This window comes from Hirundo rustica, chromosome 2 (genome assembly GCF_015227805.2).
Source record: "Hirundo rustica isolate bHirRus1 chromosome 2, bHirRus1.pri.v3, whole genome shotgun sequence".
Taxonomy (NCBI): domain Eukaryota; kingdom Metazoa; phylum Chordata; class Aves; order Passeriformes; family Hirundinidae; genus Hirundo; species Hirundo rustica.
The window spans coordinates 114,763,509-114,779,661 of NC_053451.1; the positions used below are offsets into that span (position 1 = coordinate 114,763,509).

The 16,153-nt window shown below is 45.4% G+C and overlaps 1 protein-coding gene across 3 annotated transcripts in view; it reads left to right on the forward strand.

Annotated features, from left to right (window-relative positions):
* The window catches only part of C2CD2 (C2 calcium dependent domain containing 2), a 37,086-nt gene extending 21,734 nt beyond the window's left edge, over positions 1 to 15,352 (forward strand). The window contains exons 9-15 of one of the 3 annotated variants that reach the window (XM_040056373.1): positions 603 to 718; positions 964 to 1,135; positions 1,909 to 2,022; positions 4,169 to 4,296; positions 4,975 to 5,287; positions 7,003 to 7,039; positions 9,815 to 9,953. In XM_040056373.1, the coding sequence (XP_039912307.1) occupies positions 603 to 718; positions 964 to 1,135; positions 1,909 to 2,022; positions 4,169 to 4,296; positions 4,975 to 5,287; positions 7,003 to 7,028 (869 nt within the window). In that variant the 3' untranslated portion in view covers positions 7,029 to 7,039; positions 9,815 to 9,953. Of the gene's footprint in view, positions 1 to 602; positions 719 to 963; positions 1,136 to 1,908; positions 2,023 to 4,168; positions 4,297 to 4,974; positions 5,288 to 7,002; positions 7,040 to 7,598; positions 9,735 to 9,814 lie in introns of those variants that run through there. The other 2 variants (XM_040056372.2, XM_040056374.2) reach the window with 2 other exon arrangements.
* Positions 15,353 to 16,153: the final 801 nt, after the last annotated feature.

Below are 16,153 nucleotides of genomic sequence, written 5' to 3' on the forward strand. Positions count from 1 at the left end.
ACATGTTCTCTGGTAACCTGACCCCAAAAGGCCAGTGAAGTGTAGGGATTTATTGTTTTTAAACATTCTGCTTTGCACAGAAAACTAGGATTTCATCTCTGAAATCATGCAGTACCATTGCTAATGATTTGTTCTGGTCTAGTGGAGCTGATAAAGCCAGGGGAGGAACAAGAGAATTGATGAAGTTTTACTAAAGTTCAAATTAAGAAACACTATTGTTGTGAGGCACCAGTTAACCAGGAATCCAGGTTGTCCTCTGATGCAAAAACTGGTTATGGAGATTGTCCAAGAACCTCATAATTGTTTCCTTTTTTCCCTAGACATCCTGCATATAAAAGGAAAAATAATGGCCAGAAGCTACAGTAAAAAAGTAATATTTCATGGTTCCATTCTTTCCTGTTGCACAGTATTAGGCCAGACTGAGGAATAGTCATAAAATGGAAAAAAAAAAAAGCTGTAAAATGCCACTCCTCTGCCCCGTGGTGTAGAACCAGCTATTGCCATTTTTTGCCTGATTTTTTTCTCCTCCCTCCCCGCATTCTCTCCCTTAGACATCCTGGCAGCTTCAATCTGGGCTGACCTTGCTGATTTTATTCTTCCAGGTCCTTCATGTGGGAAGGTGACTGTACCTCTGGACCTGTTCAGGAAACAGCCCTGTGGCCAGCACAGCTTTGCTCTCAGCAGTTCAGAGCCGGGGCTGGGATCCATCAGTGCAGAGGTACTGCTGGCCCTGGGGGCTTTGGGCTGGAGCTTTGCCTTCAGGAAATGCTCGGGAGTGCTCATCTCAAGCTTGGACTTGTGGCTGAGTCACAGCAGCCTGTTCTGATCGCAGGGGTTTTGTGTCTTATCGAAAGAATGAAGTCGTGTTTGGCTCAGCAAAAGCCTTGAAGGGGAGTGGCAGCTGGAAATGGTGTCCCTCTTGCCTGGCTGTGCTTCTGAGGTGGTGTTTTTCTGTCTCCTTAGTTCTCTTTTATAGAACCCGGGGAGCTGAAGGCGAGGCAGGTCTCCTCTCCAGTGCTGGCCACCAAGATCGAGAAGGATCGCACTGTGATGCCCTGTGGGACCGTGGTCACCACTGTCACTGCTGTGAGGACCAAACCTCGCCTGGAAGGGAGAGCATCCCCCCTGAGCACAGGTCAGCACCTCCACATCTTCCTGTGCTCCTCCAGGGGCACCAGGAGAGGCACTGAGGAGTGGGATGGCAGGAAGGCACCCTTCTCCAGACCCCTCTGATGTGTTGGAATGGGGTTGCTGTTCGTTTTCTCCAGGATCAGGGGTTGAATTTTCATGAAAGCTTGTTTTCTTGCAAGAGGAACAGTTCATATTTCGTTTAATAGTCACTGTCAATCTTCGCCGTGCTGTGAAAATGTAGAAGGGCTGGGTTTTTGGATGGTTTTTCACATGGCAAATACATCAGACTCTCAGAGGTTTGCTGATAACAAACCAGCCTGTGCCTTCTAACTCTGATCTGTATTATCATCTCTGATGAAGGGTGGTGTTGCCTGATGGCAAAATACTTTTCAGCATGTCCTCCAGGAGCAGATTTTCTGATTTTCCTTGGGAAAATTATAAAAGTAGAACCTATGAACAGTCTTGATGTGAAGCATCGCAGAGATCTGTGTTCTTTTAAGTTGTTAAAGCAGATCTTTCATTTAAGTGGGTGTCATCTAATGTATTACAGTAGAATGTTTAAAAACATTCTTTAATGTTTTAAACATTTAAAAAAATCCTCACACTTCACTGGCCTTTCGGGGTCAGGTTTCCCACAGAACATGTGGTGAGAATTTCTGTTAAACAATTTTCTCAAGCACTCATGATTTCAACAAGCAAAACTGGTCTAATAAATTCTTATTAACGTAATAAAAAATGTCCTCACCAGTTCCAATAACCAAAACACTTGGTCCTCAGATTCTCCTGTGAAAACTCCAGTCAAAGTAAAGGTGACTGAAAAGGATTTCACCGTTGAAGCCCTCCATTCCCACGGTGCTCCTGTCAGCAAGACTTTGTCATCTTCAGATACAGGTAATGCAAAGGTTTGAAGCTGCTAAGGAGAGCATTTCTCTGTTCTGCACGTGGGATGAATGTGATCCTGTTCAAATGACAGCCAGCCCATGTGGCTGCTGCCTGTCAGCACCTCCGGGGTGTTCATGTTACAGAGCACTGTGGTTTGGGCTACAGCAGCCTTGCAGTAGAAGTCTGGTTTTAATTGGCAATTTAAATGACTGGTTTGGAATTAATAACAATGAGCTGTGGTTTGGAGAGGGGAGGAGACTGCAGAAAAGCCAAAAGTAAGGCTTTTCTCTTACTTTGGAATGGAAGATGCCTCCTTTCATAAAGGCACAGAGAATGCTGCTCTAAATTAAATCCCTGTGACCTGTAGCTCTAAGTCCCCTGTGTCTGAAGAGAAGGCACAGGCTGGACTGATGTAAAGACTCAATTCTCTTCTAGCCCATTTTTGGGGGCTTCTGTGCCCATTTGTCCACCTTCCTAAGTCGCCTGGATACAGCTGAAGTTCCTTCAGAGCGTCAGGTGACATTGACAATAATTATAAATCCACTTTGAATCGTGTAGACACCTGATTTTGGCTTTGTGGAATTTACCTTTTCAAGTTGCAGCTCTAAACCTCCAGCACACTTTTCAGTCCTTTCAGTGGCTCTGTGAGCAAGAGCAGAGACAGGTGTGACCCAGTGTGGCACCTGGTGTTGGCTTTGTACAGGTCTGAGTGGGAAATGGACGATCTGGAGATGATCTGGGCTGCTCCTGGCACAGGCAGGAGGTTTCTGAGAGACAGAAATGTGTTGTCCTACAAAAATGGGGAAGGGCAACAAGCAGTAACCATGAAGAGCTGTGACAGCACTTGGATCTTTTCCTGTCTCTAGGATTAGAAATACTCTGATACCATGAAGCAGTGTGGTATTACTGCATTAGTCTGGGAAATGTTAAGTTGGTGCAAGACTTCTGAGTTGATTCTCTGAAGTGTTTATGATATTGAAGACACAAAACACTTGCTGGAAAATTCACCTGGAGAAAGCTTGTTCCATATTGTTGTGGACAGTGTTTTTATTGGGAGTGCAGGGGGATTTCTGTGAAGTGTTTATACAGTATTGCAGGAAGAGTTACTCATTAGAACAAAAGCCAAATGAAAGAAATACAAAGAAGCCTTTGGTATGGCAGCAACTTAGGTAAAAGTTACTACAACCGTCATGGCAAAATAGCAGCGAGCACTGTGGAAAAGATGCTGTGTTCAGTGCCACAGTTCTGAGTGATGACAACAAGAAGAATTAATGCAGGGGCTGAGGAGATGGAAAAAGTCAAGGTTTGAGATGAGTGTGCAGACATGCACACGTATTTCTTAATTCTAGGCCTCATTTTTTATCACATTACTGTCACAGTACCAAAGGCACTGCTCAATTCAATTAACACTGCTGCTATTCCTTCCTCTATTCTCTTTGTTGTTGTTAACACTCTTGCCAGAAAAGTCCACCTCAGGCAGTTAAACATGGAGATTTTTGTCTTGTTGACTTCCTTAGCCTTGTTTCTTCCTGAGCTTCATGAATCTGATTAATGTGTATTTGTGTCCTAGATGCCAGAAAAGGCCGTGCTTAAAAATAACCTCGTGTTTGTCACTAAAGAGCATCTTATACAGAAGGGTTTATGTTCCTGTGCAGTGGCTGGAGGGGAAAAGGAGGCGAACTTTACAGGATTTGGAGGCAGCCACTTTGCCTTCCCCACCCTATCACAGGAAATGCTGAGCAGGGAGGTCTGGAAAAGGAGCAAAATAACCAAAAAGCTACCTGAGGAATTAGCATCACGTTCCAGCCTTTGTACCATGTTACAACTGTAGTTCTTCATGACTGTGATAACTCATGATGTCCCCACTGTCACCACAGGGTAGCAATGCGTTGTAATAATGGGGTGTTTTGTCCAGGCTTCCTTTGTTCTCATGGAAAAGACTTTTTAAGTGCCATTTTGGTACCTTTTCTCCAAAAATGGGTGACAGGAGGGAGAGACAGGACCCGATGGCTGGGCGGTGAATTGGAAACTTTACGGTGTTTGTGCCATTTCTGTGAACTTTAACTCAAGGACAAACTCTGCCTGTCTCTGCTCTGTTTTTTTTTTTTTTTTCCTGTTTTTCCTCCTCCCCTCTGAAATGATCCTTTCTTTTCAGAGCTGCTGGTACTGAATGGCACCGACCCTGTGGCAGAAGCAGCCATTCGGCAGCTGAGCGAGTCTGCAAAGCAGAAGCTGAAGTCTCCTCGAAAGAAAAGCACCATTATCATATCAGGGGTGTCCAAGGTAGAGCAGAAAACAGCACTTTGAGTTACTGCTTAGTCCTGTAAAGCCTTTTCTGCACTGACTGCAACGTCAACATGGCTTCTGCTGTCTCTGCAGAGTCCAGTTTTGTGTGCCAGGTTGTTTTTCTGTGTTTCAAGTGTCCTTGGAGTGGTGTTAGGGATTTGGGAAAATCAATTCAGGTGAGAAGAGAGGATAATAATCCTTCTCTGTGTTTCACCCATGTAGGGAAGATGCACTGAAAAAAGTATGAAAGATTTTTCTATTTTTTTTCAAAGCTGGTAAAACCCTCTGAAAAATCTCTGGCCCCTCTGTTCCAAACAATGAGACAAGGTGAAATGCTTTGATGTTAATTTTCTTAGAAGGACCAAAAGATTCTCTGTGTATGCTGACAATTCATGACAGCAGCACATATAGGGGAGCACTGTTATTTGTAGAGTGCCCAGGGATAGGTAGAAGGCATTTACCCAATTGATTTTTTCACTCATATGACCTTTGCAACATGATAAAAAACTTGGCTAAATGCTCCTCTCCTTTAGTAAAGCTAAGGAAGCTTCAGGTGGCTTGCTGGTGGTCCTGAGCAATACAAGTATAAAGAGTTCAGATAACTCCTGCAGGGAGGTTTGTTTTTCTCCAGCAGGGTGACTTGTGTCAGTGTTGTCTTTTATTTCCACTGGGCAGACCTCTTTATCTCAGGACAGTGAAGCTTCACTGATGATGGACTATGCTGCAGCCATGGACAGCTCCTGCAGGGAAGCAGATCCACCCAGGGTGGAGGAAGCTGTTGGAAAAATCCCCTCTGATGAAAAGGAGTCATTGGGTGCTTCAGAAGGAGTCCCTGGTACCGACCCACAGCAAAGCACCCACAAGGCCTGGGGCTTGGAGAATGGCAGCCAGCAGTGGGACACCAGCACACTCCTGGACCAGACCTCTGAAGAAATATCTGGGAGCTCATTAAGTGTTTCAGAAACTGGGAGCGTGAAAAAATCGAAAGGTACGTGATCCTCGCTTCCACTTCAGCAGCTGCTTTCTCTGCGTAATTGGCTGCAGTAGTTCGTCCTTTCTCATTGATTTTTTTTTGTCCTCCAGACTCTTAGTGATTGTGGTGTTGGTTGAAGCTGTTTTACTTGCAGCTCTCTGAGCCAGCTCAGGCTTTCTTATCCTCCCCTCCACGAGGAAACAGCTCACCCTTAGAAGCTGGCAGCTCCTTACACCCAACTCAGTTATTTGGGAGAGAAATCACTAGGCACATCATCGATTCCTCAAGGAAATCTGTGTCCTTGTAACCCCAGGACTTGCCCTGTGTTGGCAGCCCCATTACCAAGGTGAAGATGACAGGGATCTACAGTTGCTTTCCAGTACATTCCCCTTCCTCCTTCCCATCTCTGAGCACGGGGCTCTCCTGCCCTCACTAAAGTTCAGGGCAGCGCCACAGCTGAAGCAGAAGCTGCCTGGTGAACAGATTCCCCCTTTTCACTCATTTCATTAATGCACAGTTTCCTAAAGAAAACTGAATGAAAGTTAATTTGATAAGTAAATAAGGCATCAGATCATTTTGCTTAGGTAGTTACACCCCTGACTAGCTGCAGTTTGAAAATGTCTGAGGGTTCTTTGTGTTTCCTTGGTAAATCCAGTAACCCCTGGGTTTGTGGTAAACACAGGGGCTGGTAGGAAGCCTTACAAAAGGGCCAGAGCAGTGGACTGTGCCCCAAACCAGGCACACAGGTTGCACCTTAACGTTGTAAAAACCACAGTGCTTTTCACTCCTCTCCATCCCTCTCTGCTTTATTGTTTTCTGTCCTCTCCTCGCCCAGAGATGCTGGGACGTGGCTCACTACAAAACCTCTCTCTTTTACTGGATTATCACCTCCTCACCCACCCTGGAGCTCTTTGCCAGGGCCCTCCCACAGCTGGAGTGCTCCACAGGAGACATCAGGAGGGGACAGCAACAATCCCTGTCACACACGTGCTCAGGCACTGGAGAGTCCTGGGTGTGTTTGGGGTGAGGGGACTGCGTTAGTTGTCAAGGGATTTGGCTCCTTTTGGAGCCTGGAAGAGTTTAAGAAGCTGTGTGAGAAACTGCAAAACCTCTGGACTCTTCTTCAGCTTGTTGTTGTAAAACAAGCAAGTGGAAGTTTGTATGTGAGTTGTTTGTCTGGTTTTGGGTTTCTCTGTGCAAAGAGATGAGGCTTCTAGAGATACTTTTCACACAGTTCAGTGCAAGACTGCTAAAAACTGCTGCAGAGTATCTCTGAGAGAGTTGTATCATCTTGAAAAAATACTTGAAAAAAAACTGGCTCAAATCCCTTTCGTTATACACAGATGTCTTTGTGGAAGCCCTGAATCTCTGCTTTGTCACAGCTGAGTAGCTTTTATGGAGTAAGACAGAAAACATTTCAACCCCCCTGCCTTCAGTGAGCTGTGAATAGTTCAAGGCTTCTGTTTGTCAAATGCTTTCCCTTTAAAAAAAACAAACAACAAAAAAAACCCACCACAAATAAAACCGAAAATGCAACAACAAAAAAATAACCCAAACACAGCAAAAAAACCCAAACAAAACCCCTTCTGCTTTCAAAAGCCTTTTATGTGTGTTGATGTCTTAAAGTTAGCACTTTTTTTTACTTTTTTTTTTTACTCTTGCATATTTTTGTTTGTTTTTTTACCTTTCTGACTTCCTCTTTCTCACCCCTTCCCTTTTATAAACTTAAGATGACTACTGTGCCAGCCAGAATTAATTACCTACACAGTAAGTTGTTTTTTTCTTTTCTTAATCCCTAAGAAACTGTAGCTTTACAATGAGACACTCATTGTAAAAACCGAAGCAAAAATTAGTTTTGACACCCATTTTCTTCTTTCCCCATCCATTCCTTTTCTCCTTCCAAAATGATCTTCCTTGTGCTCAGGTGTCTTAGCAGAGCAGTCTGCTGTGGCAGATCATCCTTCTGGTGGTTGTGCTGCCCAGGAGGGTCACACAGTGAGGGCAGCAGGGAACGCTTGGAGGGATGCTCCACATTCCTAATCTCTCTCCATCATGCTGTAGTATCTGGTAATCAATCAAAATGGGCTCATGCAAACCATGTGTGACCCCATAACTGGATATACACACAAACAAAACTGCTTTTAAAACCTGCTCCTGGTTTTAAAACCTGGTTTTTAGATGAAGCTTTTCTAGCCTGACTTTCAGAGCTGACCCAATCTCAGCAGGTGTTTACAAAATCAGCAGCTTTTTACAGAACCACCTGTGTGAAAACTGGTTTTGGAAGTCGGGAAGGAATGGAAAGTGTTCTCTGTTCGTATCCTCGTAGATGTGGAAGGAAATCTTCCTCCATGAGCACAGCTGAGATTCAGAAGTGAAGCATTTTCAGAACACCCCACATCAGTGCAGCGAGTTCCTGCGGTGCTCTCTGCTCATCTCCTGGTGCTGGGGGCAGGGCTGGCACATGGATCCTGTTGAACTGGAGGCATAAGCATGCAAACAGCACATGAACCAGCACAGGAACCAGCATGAGCACTGCCAGGCTGCTGCCCTGCCCTGCCCTGCCCCCTCCCAGGGCTGCATGTCTCCACAGCCGGGCAGCACGCTCCAAACTGGCTGCAGACTGCTGGGCATGTGGCAAGCTTCCAGGCAGCAGAGACTGAACACCAGGGAGCTCTCAGAGTGTCAGGGGGCTGCTGCTTGTGCTGAGCCTGTGCTGCTCTCAGGGAAGCGCTGCCCACGGTTTTTCAGCTGCAGGGGGCTGTCCCAGGCACAGTTTGTGGAGCATTCTTAGTCAGGTGCTGTTTCCTGGTGTAGAAAATCGGTTGGAATGGCAGAATGGATGGGACTAAAAATATGCTTAGGGATAAGGCCCTGTGTCCTAGTGCTGCTGGGCAGAACAGCTGCCTGCTCAAACAGGAGCTGCACAGCAGCGAGGCCTCTGCACAGCAACAACTGTCAGCGTCCTGGGGTGGAACACTGCTGCTTTTGTGCTCTGACAACAGCTTGAAGTGGTGCTGCCTTGCCAAAAAGATCAATCAGAGGCTGATGGGAGAGCAGTCAAGATTCAAATCCACGAGTTCTGGTTGCTTTCGGCTGATTCTTGCTTCCCATCCCGTTGAGCCCCATGAGGAGAGTCTCAGCAGCTGCCAAAAAAACCATGCTTGAATATCCTCCCATGTGCCGAGTGCTCAGCCCTTAAAGCACACAGTAATAAACTCAAGTACATGTTTGTGACTGCTGTGGTGTGTACAAAGCAGCATCTGCCTGCCGTGAAATACCTGTTCTGCAGCTGTCACCGTGTGCAGAGTGACTCGGAGGCCTTGTCAGGTCCTCGGGGGACAAATATTTAATTCTGGCTGTGGCAGTGTCCCATGGAAGAACTGCACTGGGTGTGCTGCTTTTTGTGTCCATTTGCAGTGGGAGGAAAGGCAGAATCAAGACCATGCCGTGACAGGAATGAATAGCTGGACTGAGAAAGGGTCAGGAAACCCGACAGTGGTGCAGGGAGAAGGTGGGGAAGCTTTGCCAGGGAGGTGACTGTCCCCACATCCAAGTCTGACTGCCAGAAGCTCTCGTGCTGGCTTGTCACCTGGGTCCTCCTCCGTTCAGACGGGCTCCTGCCACCTGGGACAGCAGCCCTGGCAATTCCATACAAAACTGATGCTGTTTTAACACAGAGCTGACATCCCAGCCAGGCTGAGTGTTGCCGGTAGCGTGGAGCAGTGTCCCTGCCAGCTGCACCCTGGGCACACATGGAGAGGGAGGGTGGAATTTGGCAGAATGGCTGCAAAACCAGCCCCAGCTTGCAAAGAGAGGAGTAGAGATGGCTGCTGTTGGCAGCGTGAGTCCCTGGTGAGATGACAGCTGCAATTGCCTTGGCTGCATGCTGGGTTTGACGTGGGGTCAAGGGAAGGAACACGGCAAAATAAAGCAACTTAATTTACCGCAGGAGGGATTTGGGCAGACTTCTGAACCTGTCGGAAGCAGATGTGATGTTATTTTTAATCTGCTTTGAAGTACATTGCTATTCCTAACAGGGTTTTAGAATAGCAAATGCTTTGTGAGTGTTACTCTGGGTGGTGCTGCCGAATTTGTAGGGAGCACCTGCTGCCTGGCCTGGGCAGAACCACTGCACACACCTTCACTGCCAGCTACTGTTGTCCTGCACCTCAAATTAAAAATTTGCTTCACCTGGTGCCTCACAGGCTGATCCTCACCTCCTTTGATCTCTGAAACAACAAAGAGCAAACATTATTTCCTCTCTTTTCGTTCTTTTTCTAAAATCCTTTCTGCTTTACTGGCTGGAAAGCTTGGATGTGCCTCTTTGACACGTGAGAGCCCAGGGTCCGACCCACACCGCTCGCTGTGCACGTGTGTGTGACCGCGAGCGTGGCCTCCAGGAGAGCATTTGGAACTAAGCGTAAGGAAGGGGACTTAAATCAGAGGATCAGCTTTTCCCACTCGTGCTGCAGTTAGAGCTGAGTTTCCAGAGGACAGCAGCCCGTTCTGTCTAAAGTGCCCTGCACCTTTTTCCTTCCGCAGGTGGGATTTTGAAGAAGAGCGCGAAGCTGTTCTTCCGCCGGCAGCATCACCAGAAGGACCCGGGAATGAGCCAGTCCCACAACGACCTGGTGTTCCTGCAGCAGCCTCTGGCAGAGGAGAGCCGCAAGAAGGGGGGGACACTCTCAAGAATTCTGAGCAAGAAGCTCCTGTCCAGGAACAAGAGCAAGAACAAACTGAACGGTGCTTCGGGAGAGCCGTACCTATAAAAACCCAAACCCTCTCCCGCGGGATGGATCCCTGCTCACCAGCTGAGCACTTGTTTACACGGCAGCACTAGAGAGTATAAATACGGCTGGTGGCTTGCATAAAAGGATGTTCACTATTAACAGTGGTCTTTTTTGGTTTATTTTTTCCGAAATGCTTTTTCTCTCTGATGAGGAAGTCGCTCCTCCAAACACGAGCGGTGCTTGAATGTGTCCTGACAGCTTTTGGAGGAGCTTGTGGAAGAGGAGGGAGGATGGGGAATGGTGCAGGTGGGGACCAGGAAGGCACCTGATGCCCTGGGGTGCACTGGGAAGAGCATTTCCAGCAGGTAATGTCCCTGTGCCCAGCCCTGGAGGCACCTCTGGGTGCTGTGTCCAGCCCTGGATCCTCAGCACAGCAGGGACAGGAGCTCCTGGAGCTGAGGAAGGGCCTGGAGCAGCTCCGTGCCCAGGAAAGGCTGAGGGAGCTGGGGCTGCTCAGCCTGGAGAGGAGCTCAGCTGAGAGGGGCCTCAGCCCTCGGTGTCCCTGGGTGTCCCTGGGTGTCCCTGTGTGCAGGGAGGGGCAGAGCAGGGCCCAGGCTCTGCTCCAGGCCCAGCAATGGCCCCAGAGCCACGGGCAGGGACTGAGCCCAGCAATTCCCCTGCACAGGAGGCACAACTTGTGCCCTGGGCAGGGAGCAGCCCTGAGCAGAGCCCAGAGAGGCTGGGGAGTCTCTCCCTGGGGATGTTCCAGAGCCATCTGGACACAGCCCTGTGCCCTGGGATGGCCCTGCTGGAGCAGGGAGGTGACACCAGATGACCCCACTGTGACTTCCAGCCTGACCATTCCTGCAGGGAGGACACAAACACCCGATTTACACCGACGGGGAGCTCCGAACTGGAACATCCCACCCAGTTTGAGTGACTGCACCTCTACAGAGAGAGAAGGCACCACTGTGCTCCCTCACTGCAGCCTGCAGCAGTAGCAACTGATTTTCCTAGTCAGACTGAAAAAGGGGGGGAAAAAAAAGAGGCCCAGATCCATTTTGTGTTGTAATTTGGAAGCGGGTGAATGCTGAGAAGCAGAAGGAAAACGCTGACTCAGCTATCCTACTGTAATAACTGCAGCCTGCCATAATCGCTGCTCAGCCCCTGTCCGTGGAGAGATGCCTTGGACCTTAGCCATAAATCAATCAATTATGCAAATACCTATACTAGCATATTGTTTAATGTTCTGCTTTTAAAAAAGTTACGCTTAAAAAAAAATCTGGAACTTGTTGGGTTTTTTTAAACCTACTTGAAGCTGCCCCAAAAAGTATTTGCAAAATTTTACGTGTAACTTTTTTCCCTGTGTGAGAAGCTGTACTGCTGATGCAAAAACTCATCTTAGGGGCTCTAATTCCTTCTCCCAGGTGCTTGTTAGGCAAGTACATAAAGCATCATATCAAATGCAGATCTAGGAGCAGTAAATGGTGAATAGAGCATAGTTAATCCTACAGTGCTTTTCATTGGGAAGCTTGTCTTACTTGCCAAACACTTACTGAGATCTTGAACTACACAGTTGTGAAGAAAGCTTTTGAAAAAATATTAATTCCCTTAGTTCGGATTCTAGATCTGCCAGCGTTGTCATGTGCTGAGTGGTTGGTCAGATGAGTTTTTTAACCTTTTTTTCCTTGTTAAATATTGCAGCTGCTCCCTTTGGTCTAAAATGAAAAACCGATGGGAGTAAAGGCATAAAGTTCTCATTTTGGCTATGAAGAAGAGTAAAATGTCAGTATTTCACAGGTACCATCTTTCATGCTTTACCTGTACTTTTCCGTCATCCACATTCCTGCTGAGGACAAAGGACCAAGCGCGTTCCCTTCAGCCAAGAAAAATATCCATTCATTCCAACTAAATTACTGACGTGAATGGATGATAGACCTTGTGCCTACTTTGCCAACAGTAATTTTTTCCCCTGGCCCCTTTCCTCTCTCTAAGCTATCCAACACTTTGGCAGATATTTGGGCTTTCAGCTTAACACATCCATCAAAAATAGAAAGCTACTGAAGAATAGAAACATGTTTCAAATTTCTGATGGACTCGAGGTTCCGTGGTAATTCAGTATCAAAGTAGAGGCGGTTTGGTTTCTTTTTTACCCAGAAAATATTAGAACTGAGCTGTCAAAATCTTTTAACTGTTTAAAAATGCTGTTTATGTGTAACCTCCTAAGATCACTGTGGTAGTACAGTAGACCAGGCTATCAGATAGTTGTACTGCTTGTTATGCTGCTTGTTATGAAAACACTTGAGGGCATTTTAACGTTCTGTATTTTGAAAATTGGGTACAAGTGAATCCTCTGGGGCTCTATTGTGATTGGAAATCCCAGTTCAGTAATACAGGTTTGTCCAGCCTGAATGTGCCTGAACAGTTTTGTTTATTTCTAATTTAATACAAAGCAGAAGTTTTGTTTTTTCATTTGTTCTACAGTGTTTCCTGATGTGAGCATCAAAACCCCTGATGTCATGTTCCCTCAAAAGACACTTTTTCTCTTGATTTTACCAGGAACTCTCTGTGTTATGGGGCAGGCTGGGGGTCAAGTCCTTGCCATTTTTAAACACTCAGTCTTTGTTGCTGAAGGATAAAACCACAACTGGTCCCTAAATTCAAGAAATCCGAATGAAACTGAGCTCCATGGGTAGCACATCCATACACTAAAACCTGAGAACTGTGGAATTGGGAATGTAGAGGCAGCACATAACATTACTTGGAAGTCTTTTTAAAATTACTGAGCTGGGATTTGAATTTACAGAAGCTTTAGCACGTACTGTAGAGCAGGGTGAAATAACACTAACTTGCAGGATGCAGCACTAGGATTTGCTTGTAACCTACCCCAGAGAATGGATACATGTGGAAAAAGTGGTTCATCTTAAGGTCTTGATGATCACTTGAATGCTTGTCTCCATGGTGGGAATGAAGAACATTTTTTACTGCAAACTGTGAAGGTCTGGGCTCACGTGTGTTAAGAGAGAATGAATTCTTCAGATGCTGAGAGCAAGGCATTTGATGTAAAAAGGGAATCTGGTTGTTTTTTTTTTAATTTGCCTTCACTCCTCAGGAAAATAAACATTGTTTGGATTGAGTTGGATCTCTGAATCTGGTGGGCGTGTTCGCCACCTCTCCTTACTCCTCTGCAAATAATGTATGTCCTGCTGTAAAAACAAGCTAAGGCACTAAACACAAGGGGACAATTGAGTTGCTCATTGTGATGACCCCAAAGACCCACAATAATGAATCCCATCCCCTCCTTAGTTGTCATTTAAGATCAGGACATCTGAGGATGCACATTTTCTGTGTATTTGGGTCAGTGAGAGCTGGATCCTCACAACCTGCAGGATCCACACTGGAGTTTTGGGTCAGAAAGACTGGATTTGTCAACTGGCACAAATAACGTAGTGATGTGTCCTGTGGAGTTTTTGTGAAGGATGCCAGAGGGAATAATATTCATTGTTTTGTAATTTGATCCATTGTTTAAATGTCTAAATATTAAAGTTACAAAGAATTTTAATAACTACCCCCTTGAACAGGAGATAAAATTTTTACATTATATTGTAACACTGAAACTTCTTATTTACTGCCTTGCAATTTAATGAGTTCAGTAGATTGGAAACAACCTGTGAAATATTCATTCCTTTTGTATTTTTTCTCACACTTCTGTATTTCTGGGTGTTCTGTACAGAAAAGAAAGCATGGTATTTATTTCATGAGGACTAAGAGATGAAGGCTTGTTTTTCCATCCTGAAGAATTTTTCTGCCCGTACCTGCAACTTCTTAATTTGTGTTCGTTGTTTGTTTTGCTTTATGGTGTCTAAATTTGCCTTGATGGAGACAAACCCTATCCTCACCAAGATCTGTCTTAGCTTTAGTGTGAATTTTGACTGAGTATATAGTACAAGAATTAAATTGCTCTTGGTAGATGAAAGCAATAAAACTACCTAATATCTCCAATGGGAATACAAGCTAAGTAACTTTCTTAAAGTGACTGAAATCCTTTTCATAGTAATTTTATAGAGGAGGGGAAGACTTTATCCCTAGGTCATTGCTATTTCATATCCTACTTGCCCCAGGAAGACATTAGAGTCATTTCACTCTTAACAATATATGAAACCTGGGAATCCGAGGTAGAAGGAATGCCAGGGTGGAAAAAAGTTCATTTTGAAAGCAAGCTACCTTTGCTAAACTTCTTCAACTTAATGGACAGGTCATACACTGTACAGGCGTAAATAGTGGGTTTTATTCTTATGCTTTCTGACAGATTTTCTTTTTTCCTGCTCTTTCTTTGGGAGACAGGTTGGGGCTCCAGGCCATGCAGACCTTGTACTGTCTTGCTTTTGAGAGGACTGGATTTACAGTGCTGCTTTTTTGATGAAATTGGCTGGCAATTACACCAGTTTTGGGGATCAGTGGAATTTTACAGCATTTCCTGGTACTGCATCTCCTTGCAGGTTCTAGGTGTTTTTCAAGTGAAAACCTTCTGCTGTGTATTTCTTGCAGAGTTCCGTCGTTCTTGACGTGCAAAATGTCATAGGAAAAAAACAAAGGTGAAAGCATAAAATGCTACCAAATGTGGATGAGGAAGGAAAATAAGAATCTTGCTCTTGTTTTAACCCTTTTTTAGGTCTGGGAGCTCTGGGTGTCACACGGAGCAAGGGGAGAGCTGCCTGGATTTTTCAGCTGAGTTTCTTGCAGGTTTTGATTTGGAGAGCTGAGGTTTGAGACAAGTGCTTCTGGAATGAACTGTGCCATAGCTCCGGGCTAAGACATTCCTGTTGTGAGTGGGAACAGCTGACCTCATGCCCTGACCTCCACAGGACCTAAGTGGATTTATTCATGTGTTTAAAGTCAGCATATGCTTCTGCACATTGCTAAGCCTCAGCCTTGGTGACAAACAACTCCAGATTAATTATGTAACAAGGGTGATTACTTTGAGTTAAGGGTGAAATAATACCACTTCACTCAGGATATCCAAACTGCTACTATGCAAGGTGCTGGCATGGTGTGAAAATTGCTGGGAAGGATGATCTGAGGTCTTCCCAGTACTATAACTCTGCATTTCCCAATGATGTATTATGCTCTGTATTATTCCAGGTTGGGGTAAAACTTTTTTTTTTTTCCCCTAGCATCAACTGTCATAGTCACTTCTTCTGTAGTGTGTTTTTCTTTCTGTGCATACACGAACTCAAGTTGGTGCAATTATGAAATCTACGATGTACAGATTTATTATATCACTAGAAAAACCTAAGAGGATTTTTTTTTAAAAAGAAGTAACTCCTGCTGTACATACAATAAAAGCCAATTGCCTCTGTGTGGTGTGCTGTCCTACATACCCGGGTGTAACAGATGGGTTTCTACTCTCCTTCACTAATTTGACCTGTTGCCTAACACAGACCAATTTACCTGTTTGTTCAGGAGCAGAGTTCTTTCCTGATAAGCCCAGCCTATCAGGCACCCCCTTGTTGCTTGGGAAATCACCTGAAACACGGATTGGGTAGGGAATCTAATGGCGGAAGGAATTGGGGAGCTCACTGTGGTTACTCGGTATTTTTTTCTCTCAGTTGTGTCGTAATATCCTGAATCAGGGGGCAAAGGGGGAGGAATGTTAGGGCCTGGATCCTATGGGGAAGACTAGAATGAGCACAGCCTGGGAATCAGGTTCTCTTGTGATGCTTTTATTGAAAAGGTTATGTTATAAATCAGTGCTGCCACAAAGCCCTGCCAGACTGAGGGGAAAAAAAACCCAACTCCAACATTAAAACCACCACCACCACCACCACAACAAAACCACCCAACAAAACAAATAAAAGGAATTCATGTGAAAATAACCACAATAATGTTTCTATTTCCCTTCCAAAGCTGAGGGCTGTGCCCTCTTTTACAAGGAAATCTTACATTCCCTTACTGGGAGTTACTCCCCACATTTACCTGCCTATTTCATATTATTTAAGTGCTTAGCTCAAATTTCCTGATAGTCTCCTATTAAGAAACCTTCATCCGTTTCCTCCCTGCTCTAATCTCTGGTGAGTTTTTTTACCTTGTGTGATGCCATTCCTGTACACTAGCAAAAGTCAGAGGGAGAGCAGGAATGGATGTAGCTCCA